The sequence below is a fragment of the Hakea prostrata genome, chromosome 5 (assembly GCF_041222555.1).
Source record: "Hakea prostrata isolate BN-2017 chromosome 5, UWA_Hpros_2, whole genome shotgun sequence".
Taxonomy (NCBI): domain Eukaryota; kingdom Viridiplantae; phylum Streptophyta; class Magnoliopsida; order Proteales; family Proteaceae; genus Hakea; species Hakea prostrata.
The window spans coordinates 57,870,254-57,897,523 of record NC_142604.1 but is presented as its reverse complement, the minus strand read 5'-3'; the positions used below and the strand labels follow the sequence as shown (position 1 = coordinate 57,897,523).

At 38.7% G+C, this 27,270-nt stretch overlaps 1 protein-coding gene across 3 annotated transcripts in view; it reads right to left on the bottom strand.

Moving 5' to 3' along the window:
* Positions 1-2,593: 2,593 nt before the first annotated feature.
* LOC149016768 (lipid transporter) overlaps positions 2,594-27,270 on the bottom strand; it is a 42,633-nt gene continuing 17,956 nt past the window's right edge. For all 3 annotated transcript variants that reach the window (XM_089154842.1, XM_089154843.1, XM_089154844.1), the window contains 9 exons: positions 20,778-20,941; positions 20,555-20,629; positions 12,428-12,499; positions 7,060-7,197; positions 6,752-6,907; positions 3,639-3,691; positions 3,341-3,519; positions 2,925-3,020; positions 2,594-2,837 (listed from right to left, as the gene is read on the bottom strand). In XM_089154842.1, coding sequence (XP_089010968.1) covers positions 2,960-3,020; positions 3,341-3,519; positions 3,639-3,691; positions 6,752-6,907; positions 7,060-7,197; positions 12,428-12,499; positions 20,555-20,629; positions 20,778-20,941 — 898 coding nt within the window. In that variant the 3' untranslated portion in view covers positions 2,594-2,837; positions 2,925-2,959. The remainder of the gene's footprint in view (positions 2,838-2,924; positions 3,021-3,340; positions 3,520-3,638; positions 3,692-6,751; positions 6,908-7,059; positions 7,198-12,427; positions 12,500-20,554; positions 20,630-20,777; positions 20,942-27,270) is intronic.

Here is a 27,270-nt window from a genome sequence, read left to right as displayed (position 1 = left end):
TTTGCACTCTATTCTTTCCTTTTCTCCCCCTTCTATGCTGCAATCTATCCCACCAGGCTGAAATATCTCCTCTCTTTTTCTTTTTCTTCTTCTTTCTTTTCTTTTCTTTTCTTTTCTTTTCTTTTCTTTCTTCTTCTTCTTTCTTTCTTTCTTCTTTTTTCTTTTCTTCTTTCTTTTTTTTTTTCTTCTCGGTACAAAGACGGGGCTAAACAACCCAAAGGAACAAACATAAAACTTAACTTAAACAAGACTCTCTATCCACCATGAGAATTTCTTCTAACCCAACTGGAGGATCTGGGAAGAAAGCCCATGGGTCTAAGGGACAAAGTTGCACCCATGGTCTAAGCCCAACACATTCTTCCTCTGTAAATTCGTCCTCTTCTTCATCTAAACTCTCTGAGAACAAAGGAGTATTTTGCCCACAGACAGGAACAAGTCTATCGACAAGGTCACTACGAACTGCATTTGCACTTGATCTTCTTCCTTAAGGCCTATTCCAGTACACATCAAAACTAAGAGAACCAAATTGATCTGCTAGTTCGTCAAATCGTTCTTCAAAACAACAAAGGCTTTGATTAGTTTATTGACCTAGGAGTTTGTATAAATGTTGTTCCAAACATTACAACACTCTATCCCCAACGAATGGGGCTCAAATCTCCTGAACAATGTCACGAAGACCTCCACTTCCTGCGTTGTTCGCCATCAGCTTTGATACCACCTAATGCAGCGTATGACGTAGAATAAAGAATTCTAGAAACTCTATTTATAGCTTAGGAGTTCTAAAAATATTAGGAAAAAATAGAACAAAACTAAAAACAAGAAACGATCTTTCGTTCGTTTCACCTGGTTCGCCGCCCGGCGAAGCAGGCGAAACGGCGAAATCTTGGCGAGATTTCGCCGACGCCGTAGCACACTTGCACTTGCAGCCAGTAACCTAATAGCCCTGAGATTAAGAAAGATTTGGATTTCCGATCTGTCGTCGTCTTGTCTCCCAGCAACAACAGTCACTAGCTGAGGCTATAGAAGCCAAAGATTCTTCTACAGCCATCTCAATTCTTGAAAAGGAAGAGTAGTTGCCGTAGAAATCTGGAATTCCAGAAGCAGCCCAAAGATGCTCGTTGAACGCGTCCTGCAACTCATCAGGTATGAAAGGGGTTCTACAAAGGGGGCAAGTTTTCTGATCATGATCCATCCACTGATCCAAGCAACACCTGTGGAAGATATGGCGGCAATTGGTCTACTGTCTGATTACTTGTCCACCTTCAAATTCATAGAGACAAACAGCACGGCTTTCTGGTGTTTCGCCGTCGCCATTGGAGATCAAGTCATTGAACTTTACCACCGGTAAGATTTCTTGGATCAAAACTATAGAAACATAATGAAATTCAGGGTAATGGGTAGGTGAGTAGGTCATTCTGTCCAAGCACTATCAGGTGATTTCCGGCGAAAGGTGGTTGTTTCGCCAGAAAATCGGCGATTTCCGGCAAAAGGTTGTAATTTCGATATAGCTCCTTTTTTTAATTTGCTCTGCATTGAACTGGGCTAATTTTGCCGATATTTCGGCAAAATTCGCTGAAATTAAGTTCTATGACTAAAAGGACTAAAATTACAAATTCAAATCTAACTAGGAAGCTAAAAGTGCCCCAAAGACCACTACACAATGGAACCCAACAGTCAAAACAACATCCACCGAATAGGGACATTGTAGTGCTCGAAAAGTCGTTTATTTTGATATGCTATGGGTCCCATAAATCTTTCTGGATCATAAGTCACGCCTACGTAAAATTGTGTAATTTTCTTATTGAAACCAAAGGAGAAAATGATCATGGTTTCAACAAGAGAATTAGGTTTTGTCCACTTATTTTATGTCTTTTGCCCCTAAAATTCCCGAAATATGCAGACGTCTCAAAATTTCAACCATGCACAAAACATTATTTGACACTCCGTCTCCTCTCGGTGGGATCGAAATTTGAAACCATGCATACAACCAAGTTACTCACAAGTTCCACAAGAAAGAGTTTTGCCGCAGGAGGGGGGATTCTTAGCGGTTCATTAGTTGCAAGGGAAGGGGGAAGATAGTGAAATATACTCAGTTTCCAAAGTCCCACCATATATGGTGTACCCATATAACATCAAGATTTTGTAGCTGTAATCAATCTTACCTGTTGATAGATGGAACAAATCATTAATAAAGCGAAAGAATTACAGCTCAATACACGTATGAAAGTTACTAAAATACCCACAAGATGGGAGAATTCTGGAAATGCATAAAAAAGATAGACATAAATCTACTTGCAGATCTATAAGCTAAATAATAGGGCTTAAAGATCTATCAAGGGGCAAGAATGAACCAACTTCAACTAAGAGTTATATATTCAACATCATAAATAAATAACGAGGTGGGGGTTCATACATGTCCACCATACATGTTTCTTCAAATTGGAGGCCAAGAGGGGGGATCACATGGTTATGTGATCAGTGGTACACAACATTGGCCACAAGGAGATAAGGGGAAAGTCTGAGCCACAGGGCTAGGGCATGCTAGATCTCCCCCCCCCCCCCCCCCCCTCTCTCTCTCTCTCTCTCTCTCTCTCTCTCTCCCACCCCAAAAAAATATTAAAATGACCTTGCTGCCCGCTGATGTAGGATACCCCATCCTACTGCATCTCAATGGCTGTTGTTCAAAAACAGTCCCATAAATAAATAGAACAGCTAATTGCTATATATCATCTATTACAGCTTTGAGATAACCAGAAAGTCATACATCAGGTTCAGGATGTCTCTAAGGAATGAACCACTGCTTGACAGGAAACAACAGGATGGTTCCATCTCTACAGCTGCAATTGCACCAGAAAGTATGCCGCATAAACTAAAGGGAACAAATAAAAGAAACATGCATTGAAAGTGAAAGAGCTAAGACAAACCTTTGACGCTCAAATGAAGTATCAATAAGCTATTTCTATTCGACATGATCCCGAAAGCGGATGATTTTGTTGATGAAAGGTCTCTCATGGCGATATCTATTATGCAAATAGTTCAATGAATTAATTGGATGAATAATAGAAACACAAAGAATACCTAAAATGATATCACTGAAATGTAACTGGGATGAAATTTCAAAAAGGGACGAGGATACTCCATAGTTGTTTCTTAGGTGTTGAATAGCAGTAACCAAGAAAAAGCATTTGGGTAGAAGTTAATGAGAACAAAAGCTGATTATTACAAGCTCGCCTCCAAAATGCTTTTTCTTTCCATCACAGCATGAATTGAAACAGGCACGATAATTTAAGAAAATTCTAGTCCATCATGAATTTAAATGGGAGTACAAGAGTGTACATACATTACAATGGCAGATATACATAAGCATGTCAATCCAAAGGAAGCATGAATGAACATGGTTGGCCAAAAATTTTCCCGATCAAGAAATATCTGCTCGGATATAAGAGTAGCAACACCTGAAAGAAGCAAAACTGTCCAGCCAGATGGCAAACACTGCTTGAATGCAAATGATCTAGAATCCTGTAGAAGGCACCAAATAAATCAAAGATAAGAACCAATTCACAATCAAAAACCTAGTCTTCAAGTTAAAGCCCAAGGAGAATTATATAGATAAAATGTCAAGGAGAAATCTTTCACACCTGGAAATAATGCATGATGAATACTGCAGAGTACAAAATCCTGAAAATCATATCTATTGGTTGCAGTCAAGAAAGAAGCCAATGCTTAGTTTCAACCCCTTTACCACAAAGAAAATAGGCCAATTTTCAAAAGCTCGGAAATACATCAATCATCATGCATGTGTTCCTTTGTATAACAATTGCATGGGAGGCCACATCAATATGGGTATTTCAGTATCATTTCCCAATCACTGGCAGAAGGAACAGGAATGTACCAAACATCAATTTATTCTTTTGGACAATCATTTACCTTTTTGCTAAAAGTTGTAGTGTATTAAAAGGAATAGAACAGGAGAATGTACAAGCTGGGGAAAAGCCCAGAAGAACACAGGACATGCACAACTGGATCGCGCATCCACCAATGGCATAGCTACCAGTGGAAAAAGCAACCAGACTAACAGAAATCACAGAAACTCAAAACTCAAAAAACAAACATGTTTACAGTCTCTTAGTGTTTGATGCTTGAATGTTCTAATATGATCAACAAGCCTTCCTATAGAAAGAAGAAACATGAAGGAAATTACAAAAAGAAAAAAATTCCCTCACAGCTCAAGCCCAACTAGAAATTGAGCTCTGATGAAGAAAACTTCAAAGTATCCTTGTGAGTTACAAATCTCTCACTCTCCCTCAAGTTGGGGCATATGTATGATCCATACCAAACTTGTAAAAAATAGGAAGAAATCTTTCCAACAGATCTTTTAGTGAAAAACATCAGTCAACTGATCACCTGTCTTCAAAAAAGCATAGATGTGTGACATCTCCTGGATGAAGTATTCGTCAATTTCGACATGCTAGAGTCATGGTGCACAGCATTATGAGCAATCCTATTTGTTTTTTTTGTTACGTAATACAACATCACAGGAAGATGAATGGAACTAGAAATTTCTTGGAGAAGATTCTGCAGTGGTAATAACTCACAGACCTATCTACATGACCACCAGACTCCACAAAAGAAAAAGCCCTAGGCAAAGTCTAATAATATACTTATAAAGCCACTTGTAATATCAATGCAGATAATTCTTAGGGGATTCAGCTGGCAGTTTACACTGTTATGTGGGGGAGGGGGGTAACATCACCAATAAGATGAAAAAACCAGGTGATTGAGCCACCAAGCTTAATGATGATGCTAGTAATGCAAAAGGTGCTGGTTAGAACCTTTCATAAAACTTTTGAAAGTACTATTCTCTAAAATAGAAGGGGAAAAAAAGAAAATTACATATAGACCCCCTAGGTTTTGCAATCAATTACATCTACTACCCCTGAATAAAATCAATCACAAATGCATGCCTGAAAGCTAACACCGTTAAGTTTTTAAGTGAAAAGACCACAATACCATTATTTACCCATCTTAATAATAGTTAAAATGACCTAACTACCCTTACTGACCCACTTAGGTTTTCTTTGAGTCAACAACCTGATCCATTCTGAATTTTATGAGCTTAGGCTCTGAAATGCTCAAGTTTGCTCATGTTCACCATTGTATGGTTGACAAGTGTGTTTTTTTCTTCGATCCAAAGGATAAAAATATACTATTATGACAGATGAACATGATCTGTAAAGTGATGTTATTATCCATTCTCTTCTTCTTCCCATAATCTGATCCTGGGGTCATATCCGCCAATGTTGCCGGAGATGTTGCGACAGACATACTAATGCCGGTACTGAAGCTGCTCTTGACAGTTCTGCACTCAGAGGTATCCTAGCTTGTGCCTGTTCAAAGTTGGATAACAGGGGAAAATTACGGTGGACTTCCTGCCTTTAAAGTGGTGGCAGGGTAATGTTAAACCCACAGTAGCTCAGGCAGAAGAACAGAGGAGTACGAGCGAGGGAGAAGATGCCAGAGGAGAGGGCAAAAGGGGGATACTTGAGCATCTGAGGATCCATGCCTTTTCTTGTCTGCAAATCTACCAGGTAATTATAGGGTATCGTGAATCTTTCTTTTGATACGAGCAAGGGTTTCTCATGTCGTAGGAACTGGAATCCGATTCTGGTTTATCTCATCTCCTACCTGAGCTGTTATTTCAGAAACACTAGTTTTTTCTTCCAATATGGAATATGAATGTTCAAGGCTGTTCATGTTTCCATTAATCATTTTTGTAGTCCTAAGTTTTCAATTCTTTGCTGCTGCTTGGCCAATTCCAATTGAATAAACATTGGACATGTGAGAAAGACTTCCCTCCAATTCCTTCATATCCTTTCAACGACTTGGCCTCCAATTTGGAAGGCACTCTTAAGAACTTCTCCAAAAGCCCAATCCATTTAATGGAAGTCATGTTCAATGGAGTGGATAATCCAAAGAAGATGTTGCATTTTGTTTCTAAGTGAATAGAAACAATGTAAAGCTTCATTCCATTTGTATGAGTTCACCAAGTCGTTGATGATAAATCCCCAAATTAATTGGCTGACCAAGAAGTAAAGGACAAGCAGAGTTGCTGTCCTTCCTTGTAATTGCCGCAGAAAGGAGATCTGTGAACAAGAGAAGCTGAGAAAGTCACAAGCAAAGCTGTTTGTCACCGTGGAGTAGCCGGAGGACACAATAAGGTCGAGATTGAGACTTGCAAACAGAGTGAAACAGGTGAACAGGAGAGAGAAACTGAGAATGGTCAAGACTAAAACTTTTTAAGGAAGAGAATATAAAATATAAGGGGTAAAATTGGTTTTATAAGAAATACTTGAATAAGGAAGGGTAAAATCGATATTTCGAATATTTGTTTTGCGATAATATTATCACTTAACCCCAATTCTTAACAATAGGGATGCATTTGTAATTGTTTTTTTTCCAGGGGTAGTAGAAGTAACTGATTGCAAACTCAAGGGTCTATAAGTAATTTGCTCAAAAAAAAAAAAAAAAAAGAGGTAGTTGGATAGTTTATTCAGAAAACCATATCCTTGGTGGAGAAACAAAAAAGGGCTGGACCACCACTGAAGGGTTGCTCAGTCGATAATGACCAGCACCCCTTAGTGGAGAGGTCACGGGTTCAACACTCCCTGTGGTATAAGTAATAGTCCCCACCCCCTAATATAAAGCTACCAATTCCCAAAAAAATGTCTGCACCAAAACTTAAAATGGATACTTAGCAAATTAGCTGCAATTAACCCGACTGCACCAGCTGAGCGTATGAGCAGGACATTCAGTACAACGTAAATTCCTGAGAATATGAGTAAGGAACCATTTGAATGCTTTAGTTGTTTCTCATTTGCCACTGCATGTAGAAATGCTTCAGATGTTCCTGAAGTGAAATCAAGAGCCATTATTATAGTCTGAAAATGCATTTGTAATCATCTAGCACATGGAAGAAAGAAAATTCGTATCCCCACGTCATTACCAATATTTTCAAATTGCAGCATTCCATGATATATTCAAAATTACAAGGCGCCTTACCATTCATAGCCAAAACAATGACATAGAGACAATAGTATCGGAGCACAGTTGGAGCTTCTCCATCGCTCCATTTCCTACCATACAAGACTCTGATGAGAGCATAAGAGTAGCTTGGACCAAATGCTATAACAACCAAACCTACAGAAAATACAGTCAAGCTTTAACGACAATATAGTGCATTAACCCTGGAATTCATTTACTTGAACAACATCACAACAACAAAAAGCCTTGCCCCAACTAAATGGGGTCGGCATTTACTTGAACGACATTAAAAAAAAAATGCTTAAGAGTAAATAAGAGGATATGTTGTGCAAACAGAAACAAGAGTCAGACGTGTATTGTTTACATGTCACATTTAGTACTAGAAACCCATATCACATCAAGCAAACTTCAGCAATTATGCACTCACTTTCTTTTTGTACGCACTGCACTGACTCTGCACTGAGGCTGAGCCTTTGCGTGATAGTAAGGTTGCTCCATTATGACCAAGTCTCACAAGTTCAATTGTTCAAGTCTTGCAAAACATCCTCTCTGTGAAAGTAGGAGTAAGACTGCACACTTTATGACCCCCTGGCCAACAAAACCCCCAAATATCCCCCCCCCCCAAAAAAAAAAAAGGATGACCATGGAGTGGTAGGAGCCTTGCATTGGGTTCACCTTCTATGCACCCAATCCTCACTAAAATTGAAACTTCTATGAGTTGAGGTAGGGGTGCATGATGAGGACACTAGTCGACAATTCCAAGTCTACCAGCGATGCCGGTGTAGAGATCATCCCACGATAGCATCTATGTGGATGGACAACGAGTTTGGAGGCTATCGGATTGCTAAGGTCCTATGGTTTGATGAGGATCACTGCCCATAGGCAATTTGTTATTTTATTTTCTTGAGCCTTAGTGGGATGGTATTAGTTGCTATTGATTTTTATTTTGATTTTTATTTGTTATGTTTGAGTCCTTGTGGGCTAGGCCTAGAGTATTTTGGCCCAGTTTTGGATTATTTTGGGTTTGGGTTAGAATTTGCTATTTTATTTAGGGTTAATATTGGGAATCCAATTGTAAGGTTGGGATGAATTAAAATTTTCTATTTAAAGCCTTGTATTGGGAATCGATTAATGAATTAGATGAATGGAAAAGCTTCCCACGTTTTTCTTTCTCCTGGTGTCTTCTTCACTTGATTTCTTCTCACAGTAAGTTTCTTTTCTTCTTCTTCTCTCTTCTTTGTGTGACACAAGTCCCCAGCCTTCTCTTTCTGTCCAGCAGCCTTGTTGCTGCCTTTTCTCTCTTTTCTTTGTCACTTTTCTCAAAAAAGAAGAAAACCTTCTCCTTCCATCCAACATCTCTGCTGCTCTCTTTCTTTCTTTCTTTCTTTCTTCTATCTTCTTTGGGATCTTCATTCCTTCTCTTTCTTTCTGTTCTGTCTGGCAGACCTTACTGCTGCATGCATTCTTTGTCTTTTTTTTTCTTTTAACCACTGCTTGCAGCCCCCATCAGAGCCCGCAGGTAAATTTATTCCCTAATTTCCCATTCAAATTTAGGGTTACGATGCCATGATCCCTATCCCCTTGTTTCCCTATTTCATTCTTGTTTAGTTGTGTTCATTACTTAGGACTGATTGCACTTCCTCTGCTTTAATTGTCTTTATCTTCATGCTTAATCAGATTTAAGTTGCCGTAAGTTCTTTTTTTTTTTTTTTTAACTACCTATCAATAATAGGTGTCTCCTTCTAAGAGTCTAGTAGCCAACTTTGCAGGTCCCCTAGTTTCTAGGGTTTCCCCTGCATCAATGCAAGTTTGGACTTGGTGGCCCTGCCTGTCCTACCTTGAGCTCGAACAGGACCTGGGCTCAAGATTCTGGCCTTGAGGGTTAGTCAGGGCCAAGGGTAGGCCTGCTATAACTGTTTGTCCCATTTTGGCCTTGATTATGGCACTGATCCTGACCTAATTTTAGCTTTGACCCTAACCCTAACTTTCATTCTAATATTAAGCTTCATACTAAATTTCATCCAAACCCTGAATTTGACCCTAAGTCATTATGATCCAATGAGTTCACCTTGATTCATATTATTTTTTAATTTCTTTTATTGTTGTCATTTAGTAAAAATAATTTATTTATTTATTTTTAATATGTTATGATAAAAATAGACTTAAGTCATTTGCTACATCCTACATTCTAATTAAATATATTTATGTAAATAATTGTTGACTTACTTAGAATCAAAATTCTAATTCAATTTAATTAGGGTGTTTTACAATCAAAATTCTAATTAAACTATTCTAGGTGCTTTTCAATGTTTATTAAACAAAACAAGTTTAACTGAATATAAATACGTGTACTAGTCTCATACTATAAGTAATAATTGAAAACCAGTTCAAGTCATTCTTGCACCTAAGCGTAATTTTTATAAATCAACAATCCTAATTTGGAACATTTAAGTAAAATTTAGAAATAGAAGGTTCTTCAGAGAAATTTGAAAGGCATAATCTATAGATTAATTTTTTTATATGACATATTGTATTAAAAAATATTTTTAACCATATAAATAGTTGATAAAAAATGGCGCATCAACCTTCAATGATGTGAAGTATCTAATATCTATTTTATATATTTTTTATTAATGAATCAATCAAATGAACATGAAATTAACTTGCAAAGAGATTGACATAAAAATCATTGCTATAATGTAATTCGTAGATTTTTTTATAGGAATCTTATTTTTTTAATTTGGAATTGGCCAAAATTATTGGTATTATTAGAAAAAAATCGATTTGGAAGAACAAAATTATACTAACCTATGTTCTAAGGTAAATGTTATTTATATTTCTACTTTCTTCTAGGTAAAAGCTATTGGATTTTAATTAACAAGCTATAATAGATACTTTACGTAATTGGATTGGTTTTTGTCATTTGAAATGTATTCTATTGGTAAGAACTACTAGGGGTGCGACTAATATTTTGATTTGTTTTGTGGTGACACTAATATTAGAATACAAATCATGAAGTGCCACAAATAATTTGTCCATATCATTATATATAGAAAACTTCTTTTTGCACTCCTTTAAGATTTTTTTTTGAATGTTCTATATATTGATTACGCATATTTGGAAATTAGAATAATAAAAAGTATAAAATTCTAAACATAACATCAAATTGTATTTTTTAATCATTTAAATTTATAATATGTTTATTTTAGATCGATATTTTTATATATTAGATGGTTAAAATTGAACAACAGGTTAGATTCAAAATTAATAAGTTAGATTTTGTATATCAATTATATATATGATTCAAATTTGAGCAAGGAAAGGGACATAGATAAGGTTACGGCTAATCAAGGACAGGGACAAGGTCAGGGCCAATTAGGGACAGAGTTAGGGTTAGGGCCAATCAAGGACAGGGTCAGGATTAAGGCCAAGGAGGGACAGGGATAGGGTCGGGCAAATTAGGGACAGGGATAGGATCAGGGCAATCTGGGCCAGGATCAAGATAAGGGCTTCAAGGATAGGGGTAGGGACATGGTCAAGGCCAATTCAGGACAAGGATAAGGAAAGGGCCAATCAGGGACAAGGCCAGGGCCATCATGGACAATCAGGGATGGGGTCAGGGCTAAACTGTCCTAACCTGACTCAATCTAGAGCAATTAGAACGAGAATGGGCTTGGCTTGGCCTTGAAAGGCTTAAGGTCAAGGACAAGAATTTTAGGCACAAAATTAGGGTCAAGGTGGGAATGGGCTTAGCCAAAAACATTTGGGGCTAGGATTGGGATTGGAAAAGCTCGGCCCTGTTGTAGCCCTAAGTTGAGGGCTCACAGTTGGTAGAAACCATGGTCTAAATTTGGCCAAGACCTTAGTTTCGACCTTTTGAAAAACCAAAATTTCATGGAAACTTAGGAGTTTCTCTTGCAAGTTTCGGAGGGTTTCAAGGGGTATTTTGGGGTGGGACTTTGCATGCAAACAAATTAAAGCATAAAGAACGCATTGGCACATGCATTTTGCTAAAAAAAAATCAATGCAGATAAGTCATTTGAAGTCATATAGAGAGGTTTCCAACAAATACAATGTAAACTCAAGCATAGCTTTCATTTTATAACTTCAAAAATGCCTTAAAATCACCTAAGAAGTGTTGAAATCCAAGAGGAATTTTTTATTGAAATGGAGGGTTTCGGCCTTCCTTTCAGTCGAAACTCCTCAAAATGAATTTAAAGTTTTGAACTTTGAAAAGTTCCAAGTTTCTACAAAATTTTGACCATTTCGACCAAAATTTCGACAATTTTGACGGAAGTTTCGACCATTTTGTTTCAGTTTTCTGAAAAACCGAAATTTCGATCGCAATTTCACAAATTTCGGTTGAATTTTGTACTATGGTATAAACCCATTAAAATTTCCGAGTAGCAGGGGAGAGGATGATGGAAGAATGTAGAGTTCCTTCGGTGATAACCAGACCTGATTCATAATTTCCCTACTGTATCTTTTATGATTGATGAAAAATTACAGAAAGAAATTCGTTGAAAACAAGGAAGCTTACTGCTTTAGTTTGCAATACTTCAGAAGTTCCTAACTGACCTAAACTCTGAATAGGTTTGTGATTCGTATGTCAGGATTTTGTAACTGGTCCTCTGTTCTTCATAGTGCTTTCTCCAGAAGCAAGAAATTATTTTTATAGTGGATGTGGAGCTCATATTGCAGAGATCCAAAGAGATGGTTTGTCACCAAACTTCTAGCAGATTCCAAAACTTGTTAGGTGTTGACATAGATGCTATTTAAAAGCAAGTGTCGACATAGATGCTGCTCAGAAAGCATCAATCGTTCAACTGAGATTGGTTTCATCAACATGAGCAATCAATTGGAATAACCATCTCCCATAATAACCTTCATTTAGCCAAATTCTGTTCGAAATTACAGAATAAATGTCAATGTATTGATTGTAGTCCACATCATGCTTTGTTCTCAAAACCTGAACTTTGGGCCGAAAATGTGCATGTTTTGTGTGCACCATGCATGAGAAACCAGTCAGTTTTCAGGTAGTCATTTGTTAACCACGAAACATCTGTTGCTTGGCTTTAGATATTGATTCCCATAGCTACAGAGGTTAAATATTTCTTGCTATTGCTGTGGTATGTCGCTATATTAGTCAAACAAAGCCAAGGAACTGGGAGGAGGTCATTTTGTTTCGGGAGAGATGCTATGACATTAGCCTAGCAGACAAAAATTGACATACTGACAAATCACGACAGGTCAGTGACAAAACTAGCCAAGGCATCAAGATTAACTCCATCATCAGATCATGCAATTTTTCCATACTGAATCCAAATGCAGTGTTAAACATTTACTTCAAAAAATTCAATTAAAAAATAAAAGAGGAAACATGTACCAATTAGAAGGACAAGTTTGAGGGCATCAGTGAGAGAACTCCCAATTTTCATGTTTCTTTGAGGAGATTGCCCTGCCAAGAAGAACAAGCATCGAATCACTTTAAAAAATTGATCTTAGATATATTGCAACAAACAGTATTTTCATACATCATACATGAAGCTATTGATGAAGTAAAACTCAATATCCTTCTAAACAATACACGGAGAAGCAAATGAGGCTGTAAGGAGAAAATACAACACATGAAAGGCATATCAACTCAACAAAGCCGTATCCCAACTATCTTGAGGTACCTCATACAAACCCTGCTCCATTACCTACTCTGGTAGGTCTATATATTTTGTTAAATCCCAAGCACTACACACATATGTTAACTACTTTAGCCAAATACAACTTTTGATGCTCGAACAAAAAAGCAATCAAACTTATCAGAAAACAAAGTACAACTTTTGGTTTTTCTACCTCCTAAAACATTCAACTTAGACCATCACTCCTAGGAGGGCCAGAACATTATTCAAACAACACAAACAAGGAAACCAACGTTGTATTTGAGAGAAAATAGGAATGTAGTGGGGAAACCAATTGAGAAGCACTAGCAAGCCAGAAGTTAGGACTGGTCCAAACAGCATTCGACTAAGAGCAATTAATGGAACTTGACAATCTGGAACAGTGCAAAATTAGGTGAAATAAGAGAAAACTAGTATATATCAAGGTCACACCAGTCACAGCATCTACGCAAACCAACGCATTGAAGGAGACTAGACACAAGACAAAACCAACAAGGTCACCAAGAAGGCTGACTAGGTGACCATGGTTCCGAAACACCTTGAAAACTATGATCAAGGTGCAACATATTCACTTAAGGGTTGAGTTACTTAGGAATAACCTACTAGGCCTTTGAATTCATGTTCCAAATCAAGGTGTTCTATGCCCCGGCCTAAATCATTATGTTATTAGTTATTATTTATGCTGTCCCTTCTACAAAGAAATTTAAATTCAGATTTATGTAATGACTAATGAGGTCCATACCTGCTAGAGGTGATTTTTCCAGCTTAGTTGCCTTATGGTTCACTTGCTGGTTCATGGGTATTGACCACAATCCTTTGGGTTAGTCCATTTCATTGATTGAAGATGAAAAAGTTCAAGTTAGCTAGCAGTTTTTGGGGTGCGGGTATTACAACAAATGCATCTATGAGACCCATGTATGGGATGAAAAATCACCCCTCCTTCCCTATAATCACAAGCCTCTACTTCAGGGCATGCATCCTGATATTGGTTCTTCACAAGCTCTCCATATTCCTTCTTTTTTTCCCCCCATCTTTATGGAGAGATAGTGAAGAAACCAATATCATGATGGCTCTGATACAAGGTAAATATGTAATGGAGAAGAAGAAAGGACAGGAAGCAAGAAAAGATGTTGTAGCGAAACTTAGAGACTTCGTTAATAATAAGACAACTAATATAGGGAACACAAATAGGGCTTGGGAAAAATAAGGAACCAAAATGGATTAAAATTTAACCCAGAGAACCCTCTGGGAGGGATTGCATGATTAGTGCATGGTGCTAGTCCCGATACCTTTTGGGTCTTTAGGAATGACTTCTGATACTATTGTCACTCCTACCACAGACATAAGATTGGGCAGGAGGCACAAACAAGTGGCAGGGATCAAGGAGGTAAGAGTTTTTTCTGCTCACTCCACTGCCAACTTTTGTCTTCGTCTCCAGATCCTAAAAGATAATACGAGAGAAAGAGTTGACACAAGGGGTAGATTAGACGACTAACATAGAATGAGTTAGTAGCAAAGTTAGGGACATGGAGAACACAATCAAGCAAAATAGAAGAAACAACAAACACTACACATACCGTAAATGAGAGAGAGGGAGCCATTGGCAATCCTAATCTATCCCTTCCAAAGCAAATAGAGTAGGAAACATGATACTAAGACACACTAGTAGTAGTATGTGATGCCAGAGCCAATGACCGATGGAGCAGCAGATGATGCAGAGGTAGAAACTTGCAAAGCTAAGGATGACAAATAGTGTGACTATGGAACTAATAAAAGAGTGGCCAATTTGAGACATCAACTGGTGAATGGGTAGCAATATCCTCTCTAGACAAGGAGTCAATAGCAGGATATAGACCAGGTGACTCAGACTTACAGTCATAGACTGGACTTTAAATTCCCTTTCTACACCACCTAGTACCAAAGGAACCACCATGCATACCAAGGGTCTGGCCATGTAGAACCCATCATCTATTTGTGGTTTCCTGCAGCTTTCCACAATGATTACACTTATGTCTTTGTCAATCAGCAAGCATTGAAGGGAATGATCAATATTAACGGAAGGATTGCCATATATGAGTACTTTTTGTGTTGTGGATTGAAGTTAAGGTGCTGTTTGAGTGTTCCCTTACTGTTCCATGATTGTCCTTAAGTAGCTCCTTTCAACAACCTTGGGCAAGAGGGCTTAAGGGGATACTCCTGGTTGATTGAAATGCCCTAGACGTCATCATAAATATTTGAGAGATGAGAGAGAAACAGGGGAAGGAAAAAAAGAGGACCTTCACAGGCTGGCAGAAACTTGCTATGGACTGGTTGGAGCTACATTCTTTCTTAACATCTCCAAGATTTCCTCTCTAACAATATGGTTTGAAGAATACAACTCCAATGAATATATTGTATCTATTGGTTCACATTCTGTATCCTCTATTGGGACCCTCGACCTTTTTGGGGTTGTAAGGAGGTGAAAGAACAAAAACTGAGCTTAGTTGACTCTCAAATAAAATTTTTTAGCTCTGACACCAATTATAAATTATGGTCTCATTCAGGTGAAAAGCAAGGGTTTTCAGCCAGGTTGGATGATTAGTGTCTACCCAAAACTCCATGGAATGGTTTTGAGATATCCAAAATCACCCAAGGGTTGAACAGGAGGAAGAATAGGATAATTTGAATAAATAGGTGTTGGATCTTGGAAAAGGGGAAAGATCTTGGGCAAATCTTGAACTCTCTTTCTTGTCTTTTTTTTTTTTTTTTTCTTCTGTTTTTTCTTCTTTCTGTTTTCAGATTCTGCTGTTAAGTCAAAGAGGGGAGGGAAAGAGAACCCAAGAGAGAGGGGAGGGTGTGGGGGTTGCCAGAATGTGGGGGAAGGCCTGAGGAGGGTTGCAGGGTGTAGGGGAGGGGGATAGGATAGTTGCAGGGGCTGGGGAGGCTGCTGCTGTGTTGCGGCAACAGAGGGGTTAAGGGTGGTCGCAGGGGAGAGGGAGAGGGCTGGGATGTCAAAGGGGGTTGGGGAAGGTTGCTGCAAGGTCACGGCAGCAAGGAGAAGAGGGAAACTAGGGTGCGCCCATGGGGAGGGAGGGGGAAGGCTTGCAATGGGGATGGGAGGTGAGGGCAGGCGGGTGGGGTTGCAGTACTTACTTGTTAAGGCTTGCTGTTGACTGTGATGGTTGCTGGAATTAGAAGAAGCTGCTGGAATTGTTGAAGAAGAATGCTAGATAGACTTGCTGATCATTGAAGAAGAAAGCTTTTCTCAAAATCCACCGTGACCCCCTCAAATAGGAACCATGGTCCTCCAAACTCAATTTTCTTATTCACATAATCCGACTTATCTTACAAAGAAAAAGTAGGCCTTAATTTATAGCCTACTAAAAGAACTTCAACACTAAATGAGATTCCTTTATAGATTAGGATCCCATCACAATAATCTCAAAAGTTGAAATAAAAATTAAAAGATTTAATGGACCCTAATTCACGCATGCTCAAATAAGCTTTTAAGTACTTAAAACTCAAACCTAAGGAAGTTCACTTGAAAAAGAACTCCCTAGGAAACTCAACTACTAACTCAACCACTAACTCATATTAGGACTTCATCACGAAATTGGAATCTGGAATTAAAACTGAATTTCTTGGATTAAACTCCAGCCACTAAACAGGGCTGAAAATGCCCAAAATACCACCCTCCAAAGGGGTTTGGGGCCAGCCTAGGGAAGCTTCTTCGATGCATTTTGTGGGGCCCACTTAGGGTTGGGCCAAGGGGAGAATTCATGTTCACATCCCAATGATGATGATTGGACAATTAAAACCAGATTAGAAAAGATACAATCCCACCACCAGCCACCCAATTTTAAATCTTAACAGCTACATCACATTGCAAATGCATGTCTTTTCGATTCTCTGACTTCAAACACGATGAATTCTTCACCAATCAATTATATTGTAATTTTGTTTGTCTAAACGATTAGAATTTTGCTTTAGGAACAACATATTACCAATAGCAAGGAAGGAAACGATGAGTAAATTTCGAAAGAAGTATATGTGAATACTGTACCGAGGATATCCTGACGTGAAAAATAAAGGATTAAAAGAATTAAAGGCAAAGATGATCTGCCAAGCTAGACATCACAGTTCACAAAGATATATAAAGTAGACTCAGAATCAACAGATTTATCCATTTAAAGTTGCCACCAAGAAACCAAACGTAATCAAACTCCAAAACTGAAATAAAATTAGACTCAAACTCCACTCAGTAGGAATGATTGTAGTTAGACTTCAACTAAAATGGTGCCAAGAATTCTGGTTCTAGCGGCTGAACCCATTTGCAAACCCCTGCCAGAACTGTCTTGTCCCATTCAATAATCAGTCCCAAAATTATCCCGTTTAAGAATGAGATGGATCAATCAGGGTATTCACATGACGGTTCCCAGTTCCAAACCCCAATTCACACCCTAACATTAAAGTCTGATGCTTGGTTTCAAAAATTTTCAAAATGGTCATATTATCCTTCAAAGGGGTAACCTGACCATTTTACCCTCTCTTTTTTAAACTCTATTACCTCCATGTCAACCAAAGAATTGACTACAAGTCAAAGTGGTCACGGATCTCTGTCTATGATTGAATCGGGGTTACAGAAAGTCCAAATAATATACTCTCTAAGTGAAGCAAGATCATCTTCATCAGCATCATAACTCATGAATATCATTAAGGGATCACAGCAGCACTCATCAATGAGACAGCAACAACATAAATCCACAAGACTGCCAAAATACAAACCAAAACAGAGGAATTTGTGGACCACCTTCAGATTTGCAGAAACCTATATGAAGATTAGTTGATCAGACACAGGAATCCTGGTTCTCTACTGGGTAGTGAAGCAGCATGTTGGGAAGGTGCCATTATCGATCCCCTTGGTAATACACTGACAAGTTAAAGGGGTTTATCATAAAAGATTCTCTAGATAACAAGAAAACCCTCCAAAATTAGGAACTCTGTTTTGAAGTATTGATGTTGAAAGTCCAACCCAATCAATGTAACAGAGAGACAAATCCCTCACTGACACTGACACCCAGATCACACCAAAGACCAAGTGAGCATTCCAAAGCGTTGTGATAATCACACAACCAATCAAACCTCCAAGCCAACTAGGGAAACTAAAGATGACCCAAAAAAGAAAAAGAAAAAATGCAGGCAATTCATGAGTGGAGCAAAGTAAGGTTCAAAGGGCCAAACTGCCAAGGAGGTCCAGGAGAGTGGTGAGCTCCTGCCATGGCCAAGGACTGGATTCGAAGGTGAAAGCAGCAACGTTGTCACGGAGTTCGAGAAATGCAGTGTCCCAGAGAGGAGAATCACCGAATGTCAGCTGGGAGAAATCCCAGGTGGGGCAGGCAAGCACCAAGAAGTTGATCATGGCTGGAATAGCAAAGACCAGATTTGTGGGCTGTTCTCATCGTTCAAGGTCTTGCCAAGATCTTGGCCGAGATCTCCTTTTTTTTGAGACCTCAAAACAATATCTCATGTGAGTTGAGACAATACTAAAAAAATATCTCGGAAGAGATCCCAAATCTCGTGAGATCTTGGTTTAACTCAAATCTTTATAAATACCCTATCTCAGTTGAGATGAATCAAGATATCTCAATCTTGACTTGATCTCAACACCTCTTCTTCTCTGTTTGTTGGTTTGGTGTTTTGGCCAGATTTTTCACCGAAAAGTAGGTTGGATCTCTAGGCTGCATCAACAAGGTGTCTAGCTCGTCTACAACAAGGATCTATTGAAGGGATCTTATTGATTACAATTGATCGTCTTCATTGAAGCTTCCTAACTGTCCTTTCTTCTTCATTCTGTAAGCTTCTCTCCTTTGCCTACATATAAACCAACGCGGGACACAGGACAACAAAATCTGATATCTTGCAGCCAGAGCTGGTGAGGGGGCTGGTGGAGCAGAAGTTGTACAGCTGCTTATTCATAGATTTTTTACTCTCGTACTCTCATGGTGTAACCTATAATTACATTGATGTTGTAAAGTAAAATTCTGAACAACTAAATGTGTTTGATGTATTATTTGACTTTAAATCTTTGTGTTTTCAATTCTATCAAGTAATGGTTGTGTATTTCACATTCTATAGCTTTGCATGTTCACTCCTTCAATGCATTAGTTACAAAGTCAGGGTCGAGTTGGAACTCTTATTTCTCACAAATCTAAAAGGCCACCACTGTGTTTGGAAGACCTAACATAGGCTAAATACCAAATTCCAGCCCAAACTAAGCCCTAATACCCACTGACATGCCTTTGAGTTAAGTCGAGTTGACTGGGGTTTCATTAAGAGATGTCAGCTTTTTGAGGGACCAAGATCCAGTCCAAAAATCGAGTCAAACCATGGTTGTCCTACTACGGTAAGCGGCAAAAGGGAGAGGCCATGGTCATCAGCGCTGGAAATGGCTTTGAGCCATGATGGTAGTGGAGATAGTGATGATGCCATAGTAAGGGAGGATAATTGTGTGAACTAGGGAAGGGGAGGTTACTCTGCCAGAGTTGAACAATTTCACTGGATATGGCCCAAGGCTGCAATCACAATTCGGTGAAAAAAGGACTGAAGGAAGGAGACAAGGTCATTTTTGGTATTTCACGTACAACCAATTATACCTGATGTTTCCAGGGAGTAAATGTAATTCGTGTTTGCCCAAAACCAATGATTTTTTTTTATCCCCCCCCCCCCCCCCCCAAAAAAAAAAAATAACGAAAAGAAGGGAGCTAGGGGGAGAGAGAGATGCAGGCCTAATATAGGTCTGCAATGGTGAGCTGTGGAAGGAGAATTAGGAGAAAAGGAAGGGAAGAAGGGACGAGTATAGGCAGAGGAGGGAAATCTCACAAACAAATAAACTCAACCTTTCTCTATTCAACCTGAAAATTGTATCCTAATACAATCTATTTAAAGGAAATAAAACACAAATCCTAGTTGAAAGCAAAATCCAAAACAGAATCCTAACCAAAATCTAACCCACTCTTATGTAAGAATCATAAAACAAATAAAAGACCAAAATAAAATACTTAATTTAAGTCCGACTCTTGTTGGGTCAAACCCCATTGGATCGGTCCTTTCAAACTTGAACCAAAACCAATTAAACCGGTCTGAAACTGCATTAGAGAGAGAGAGAGTCCATACTACTCGTCCGACATCCAAGATCATCAGCTTTGATGGGCCAACAACCCCAGCTCATCTCACAATCAACCATCATATTTCTGATGCTCACTAGAAAACCACATCCTTCCAATTGGAAACTGATCATGGTGATCCACTAATATAATTGGAGCATATATCAACTCCCCAAACGGCTTGGAAGCGACTCAAAATAGGACTGTACCCAAAATAATCTTAATCCCATCTGAAAGAGAGCCTCACTTTTCATCTGGACTTGCTGTAGGAGAGTGGAACCCTTTGACCAGGATTGACTCTGTTGTCTAGGAGTGTTTCAAGCGATTCTATATGTGATCCAACCAGTAAACAAGTGTTCAGGGCAATCATTTCATATATTTGGGAGGAACAGAATCTCCGAAGATGGATATTGATACAAATAGTCAATATCATCTCACATATTTCGGTATGTTCGCTAATCATGTAAATTTTTTTAACCATCCAACTTGAACACCAACACAGAAGCAACATAAGTCCTAGTTCACTTATAATTCAGTAGTATAAAGACATCCCAAACGATGAACTATGAGACAAAAGAAATAAAGACCATGATTCTAATTTAACAATTCCCCAAGGTGAAAGAATCCTGATAACACAACTATGGCATGCCACTTACATTAAAATCAATCAAGCACAACCAGAAACGGGAAGAAATAAACCTGAAGCAAACCTTGCAAATGTGACATAAGAACTTTCTTCAAAAGGAAGAAACACCAATCTCACAACTAAGCTACCTGAAAAAGAAATGAAGAAAGATGCATTGAAGAACACCAAAGAATAAAAGGGTAGGGAACTTGAATCATAGTTAATCCATTTCAAGTGGATGATAGTCAAAGGAAATTTACTTCTACTTTGACAATAAGATTTAGAACAAGTACTAACCTAATTTGTCAACAAGTCCATACACAGCCTGATTATAGGGTGTATCTAACCATACAAGTATCATCTTTTCCCCTTCCTGAAGGAGCAATTTCCAGAATGATTGACCAGTAAACAGCATGCACATTTTTTTAAGCTGCCGATCATAATCTGTCACCTTTTCTTTTCTGCATTTAGAATATAAACAAGTTTATCATCTCTGTTGTACACATAAAAATGTTAGGGATTTAGGCAGCCACCTATCACTTTATTATGGATACAAGACCAGCATTGTGTGCAGTTCTTCATATTACTATATTATTTTAAATTTGCAGCCAGAAAATCTTGTCTACTAATGTTGTAAGGGAATTATCGCTCAAAAAGTAACTATGAAGTAGTTACTGACTTATTGCTACCATAGTTTAAAAGTCCGTGAAACTTTGCCAAAATTTTGGTGTCTCAGTCCCCACTGAAATGAAATCCTGGGCGAAACAAAAATGTCAAAATTTCCGAAAATGTCACCGAAATTTCACAAATATTTCATCGTGGTAGTCCTTACCTTAATGACACTTTCTTTAAGATGGGTTGGCTGTTTTATGAAGATGATGCTACCTATAGAAGCAAGGTGTCCGATAATTGGTTCGATGACATGGGCTAAGTATGTCCAATGTTCGTAGATGTAGGCCTACAGAGTTGAGATGATGGAGCCACCACGGCATAGCAGCTACTATTAGGTTATTCATAGGTCATAGGTGTGATGTGTATTGTAAATTGTAATTTGCAATTCATCAATATATTGTTCTGTTGTACACGTATACTTGTTTTAACCGTTACTATTGACCACTACTTCTACACTTGTACTTGACTACTTGTATATTGAACTTTAGTTGTGGTCATTTTGTTGCATTTAATAAAGATCTTAGTGTTCTCTTGCATCATATCCATATTTACATTGGTTAAAATTCATGTTCCAGAGTTCCGTTTTCACCTGCATACAACTAGGCATGTGCCAATCAAAGACACCACTTTGGGTTAGGTTTTAGGCAAAAGTAACACTCCCACTATGTTTATTGGCCTCAAATTAGGCTGGACACCACAAACCCGGCAAGAAAGACCCGAAAAACCCACCAAAATTAAGGGTTGAAATTTAAAAAAATTCTAAAATTTCGGCTTCATCTCGATAGGTACCAAGATGACCAAAATTTCGCACTATGATTGCTAGCAAAGTAATTTTAGGGAGTTATTCCTCCCTCCCTCCCCCCCCCCCCCCCCCCCCCAAAAATAAAAAAGCACCCCACACTTTCTTCCATCTTGGATTAAAAAGACCGTATTTGGAGATGGAAGAAAGAATATGTGATTCTTGCAATTAACCATGTGAAGCTAAAAGACAGAGTGACTCCAAAATGGGTTGAAGCCAATATGAAACTTAACACCGTTAGTTTTGAAGAGGGTAAATGTAGGGTGCAATTTTTGGAGGCGGTGCATGTAAAAGGGCTATTATGTGAGCTTGTAAAAGATGCTCTCTATTTCTATTTATACTTTTAAGATTCCTATTAGAATAAGAAACCAGACTTTGTAATTTTGGAGTTTATATGAAAAGAATATCTCTAGAGAAGGTATTGGCAAGTTCAACCATTCTTCCCCAGAATCTCCAATACTGTTACATGGTATCAAAGTTAGTGTGAATGAATGCAAAAACAAATACTAGAAACTGCTAGGTCTATTATGATCCAAATGAATGTTCTAAGTGCTTTGATGCTATTCTCATGGTAAAACATTTCGGCGAATTTTGCGTGAAAAATAGCAAAATTTGCGACAAGGGGCGAAACGTTGGTTAAACCGAAATTGACAAATATCACCCAAATATTGAGAATTATGCTGATAAAACCAAAATTTTGGCGATTTTTCAGCGAATTATCAACTCCATTTTTCAGTATTTTGACTATTTTCTCTCTTCTCCAAAGCTTCCTAAAGCTTCTCTCCTACTTCTTACATTCTTGCCATCGATACACCAATAGATCTTCGTTCATTCTTGACGGGTATAGCATTGTTTGCGATGATCAAGCAGAATTTCACACAAATCTAGGAGGTAACCATTATTCTCCAAACTTTTTTTTTCCCTCCAAAATGCATGCCATAATGTTGTTGGATGGTTATGAGGGCCAATCTATGAAATCAAGATGCCGGAATTTTTTTCGCAAATAATTTACTTATTTTTGGGCATTAAAATTTGTATTTTTCTACACTAAAAATGCTTACTTTTTGCATAATATATGTATTGTATCGTGATGGAAATAACATATGTAGAACTTCATGGGCCGATTTACAAACTCACAGAGTCAAAATATTATTCCACCCAATAAATAATTATTTTATTTTTAAATTATTAAAATATTAATAATAAAAAATTAGAGAAAATTAAGGAAAAGGGTTTTGAAAACTATAGAAAATTAAGGAATAACTAAGTAAGTGTATTCAAGTGTTGCTCATATGGTTTCATGCTGGTTTTGATATGGGCAACTTTTTTTGCCAAAAAATTTTAGATATCCATTTTGTATCTATAAAAAATAAAAAAATTGCTAACTAGGTACATAATTGTTTCTTTGTGTAGAGAAAATTATTTTGATATTGTTCAATAACTTATGCAATTATTTTCGATGCAACAGTTATCAAATCTAGTAGTGAGTGAGGAATTGGTTCACAAGGTGGACAGCAAGGCAAGTGCAGCCACAGCCACAGCCACAGGGACCTGCAGTGAGGGGGAGGGTTAATCCAGGATAGTAGTATTGTGTTGCTATTGATGACAATAAGAGTAGGACAAGATGCAACTTTTGTGGTAAGGAGTTGAAATAGGTGGCATTAGCCGGTTCAAGGCTCACATCACTAGCAATTCGAAGGATGTGGCTACATGCACTGAGGTCCATGCTAATACAGTAAAGGTAGTAAGAGAGATAGAGAAAGCAAAGGCGAAGAAGAAACAAGAGAAGAGGAGGTGGATGTCGCATTGGATGGGGATGTCAATCCTGTTGATATCAAAGAGCAGGAGGACAGGGAGATGAGACAGGTGATGACTAAGAGCAAGGAGATGCAATACCAAGAGCAGGAGGGGGCTAGAGCTAGATTTATAGGACCTGGTCCCTTTAGGGCTGCAAGGGCTGGAGCATTTGGATCTAAGGACAGAGGTGGTATACATGGTATACATGGTATGTTCAGCTGATCACAGAGTCAGAGGGCCACTCCTACAGCAGATCATCCGGCACCACGTGACTATCTATGCAGAAGGGATCCTATCCTAGAGCAGGATCCTAACATTTTCAGAAGGAAGGGGGCCAAGAAGCCCAAGATTACAGGTGCATAGAAAGGGTTGGCTAAGAAGGTGAAGAACGCAGTCGCAAAATGGTTGTATTACAGTTCTATTTCAGCATAGGGTCTGTATTACAACAATATGATTGACATTATTGTAAAGGTAGGTCCTGGATATGTTAGTCCCACCCATAAAGAGGTGATGACCACCTTACTGACTGAGGAGAAGGAGGAGTTGCAGGAGTACATTGAAAGCTTGAGATCCTTGTGGGAGTCAAATGGATGCACCATTATGTGTGATTGATGGACCAGTCCGACAAGAAAGTTCACCATCAACTTTATGGTGTATTGTGACAAGAGGACCATTTTTTTGAAATATGTGGATGCTACTGGCCAGACAAAAGACCACAAATATATACTTGAACTTCTATATGATGTTATTAATGAGGTTGGGAAGAAGAATGTGGTGCAGCTTGTCACCGATAATGGCTTCAACTTCAAGAAAGCGAGTGAGATGTTGATGAATACACTCGGGTATAATCTTTATTGGACACCCTGCGCAACTCACTGCATCGACTTCCTGTTGAAGGACATCAGTAAGATCAACATTATGAAGACCACAATGGAGAAAGCCAAGCAGGTAACTAATTTCATTAGAATCATAACACTACCCTGGATATGATGAGGGGAGCATATGAGGTTGAGTTGGTGGGACCAGTCCGACGAGATTTGCCATGAATTTTGTCGCCCTTAATAGTATCCAAGAGAGGAAGGCAGGCCTCAAAGCTATGTTTGCATCGGAGAGTGGTTTTCTTGGGTTGGATCTAAGTAACGATTTTTCTATCTACTATTTCATTTAACAAATTATTATACATTTGAATTATGAGTATCTAGTATGTAGTATCAATTACTAATTTAATGTGTTTGTGATTATTAAGTATGAATAGTGGGCGCACAGCACAGGCGACAATCACATCTGATGACTTCTGAAGGAATGTGACTATTGTGCTACAGACCTTGGAGCCCATAATCAAGGTATTACATATGGTTGATTCCTCCCTGAGGGGGGCCCACTATGCCCCACATCTATGCAGCCCTTGAGCATGAAGATTGACATAGAAAGAGCAAACCTCGAAGGTGCCATCGCTTTTTTGAATATTGAGCATACTTGGTAGACCACTCAACATCCGATGCATAGGGCTAATAAGTAATTAGTGTGGGTTGTTAACTTCTTGTAGATATTAGTAATTCATTCAATCACAACTCTAAGTCTCTATCTGTGAGTCTGTGAATCGTGTAGCCTATTATCTCAACCCCAAATATCAGTAGAGCGAAAATTTGGGTTTAAATACAAACCTGCTCAATGCCGTTATACAGGTTAAGGTTTAAAGTATCCCACGATACCATACGATACTAGCCAATACGTATCCATATTTGACCCAAGCGATACGATACATCTCTCTATACGATACATCTCGATATGAGACGATACGTCTCTTAAAATCACCTGACCAATACGATACTCGACACCAATCCTTTAAACCTTGATACAGGTTATTTCAAAGTTGGAGCCGAACCCAATGGTCCAGTCAAATTGCCATATGGAGGTGAGATATCAGGGATTTCAAACTATTAGAACTTAGAACTTGCTTTTTATATTTGAAAGAATTTAGCTAACCATCAATACAAATGACTGTAGATAAAGACGTTTAGGGATGCATTTTGGGTCTTTGGTTCAAATGTTGCTATACAGAGTCGACAAAATCATGATCCATGTTAGATGCATTATTATTATTGTTATTATTACATTTTACAGATAAGTAGGATTTTTTATTAAGCATTAAAGTATTAACTTAATGTATTTGTTATAATACAGCTGAGTGGTGGATTCTGTATGGGTACAATGCAGAGAACCTTCGGAGAGTGGCAGTCAAGATACTCTCTTAGACTTGTTGTGCCTTTGGGTTCAAGAGGAACTGGAGTACATTGGCATAATTCACTCCAAGAGGAGGAACAGGTTGGGGAGTCGGCGCCTAAATGACCTCGTATATTGCCACTACAACATGAGGTTGAAGATGGAACATGCCAGGGCACATGTTAAGCATGGTTCGCAGGAGTAGGGCATCCAACTCAACGATATCTTCGAGGTGGCTAAAGCATCCCCTCACTGAGTGGTTGTTTAACATGGGTGAGCCGGTGTCAAACCAGCCTAAAGGGAGGCCAAACCCATATATTGTTCAAGCTGCGGGAGTTGATGTAGGTGAGTACATGGCATCTCGAGAGGGGCAGGCACATGCACAGGTGGTTGCCACCGCGGATAAGGATTGGATGGTGGAGCTTGGCAAGCACAAGGACGATCCGGATGACACCCTTACTCCCAGTCCCAATTAGACTCAAAGGTATGATGATAATTATGATGATGATGATAGTCTTGGTGGTGGTGGAGTATAGAAGCGATTACATGTTCCATTACCAAAGACACAACATCCCCGGGGAGATACACCTGGAGAGACTTAGTACATGCATGTCACCTAGGATGATGATCAGGGTGGTGAGTTTTGTCATGGTAATACTAAGAGCCACATTCAACCAGGGAGGGGCAAGGACCATAGGGAAGAGCAACAGCACATACATGGCCATGGTTATAGACTTATAGTGACGATACTCGATCGTATAACTTATATGGCCATTTTAATCTAACGGATAACTTGTTGGGAGCGATGGGATCCATGAGCTTGGAGGAGTCCGTAGGCTCCACATCTTATGATTATGGACCTATGGTTATGGTGTCCCTCCCGCTCATGGACACGATGGTACACACACGTCTTCCAAGAGTTCGCACTAATATGGGTAGGGTGATGGATCATCCATGAGCTTGGATGACTCTACAGGCTCCACATAGACCACATCTAATAATGGGGGTTATGATGGTTGGGGTCACGATCATTAAAGTGTCCCGATTATCCCTCTTGGTGGCTCGAGGACAACCGGTATTTTGGAAGAAGTATACGAATATGGTATGCCACCAGACCCACCACCATACGCACCACCACCCACCTAGCAGAGCCTCTTCCATATCTCTATTATCATTACCCTCCTGATGCGAGTAGTTTTGCATCATGATGAAGCCAATTACAGAGGTCTAATTTCTTTGTACCTCGATAACCATCAGTATGAAATGTCATGGAGTGACTTTAAAAATATGATGGAGGAG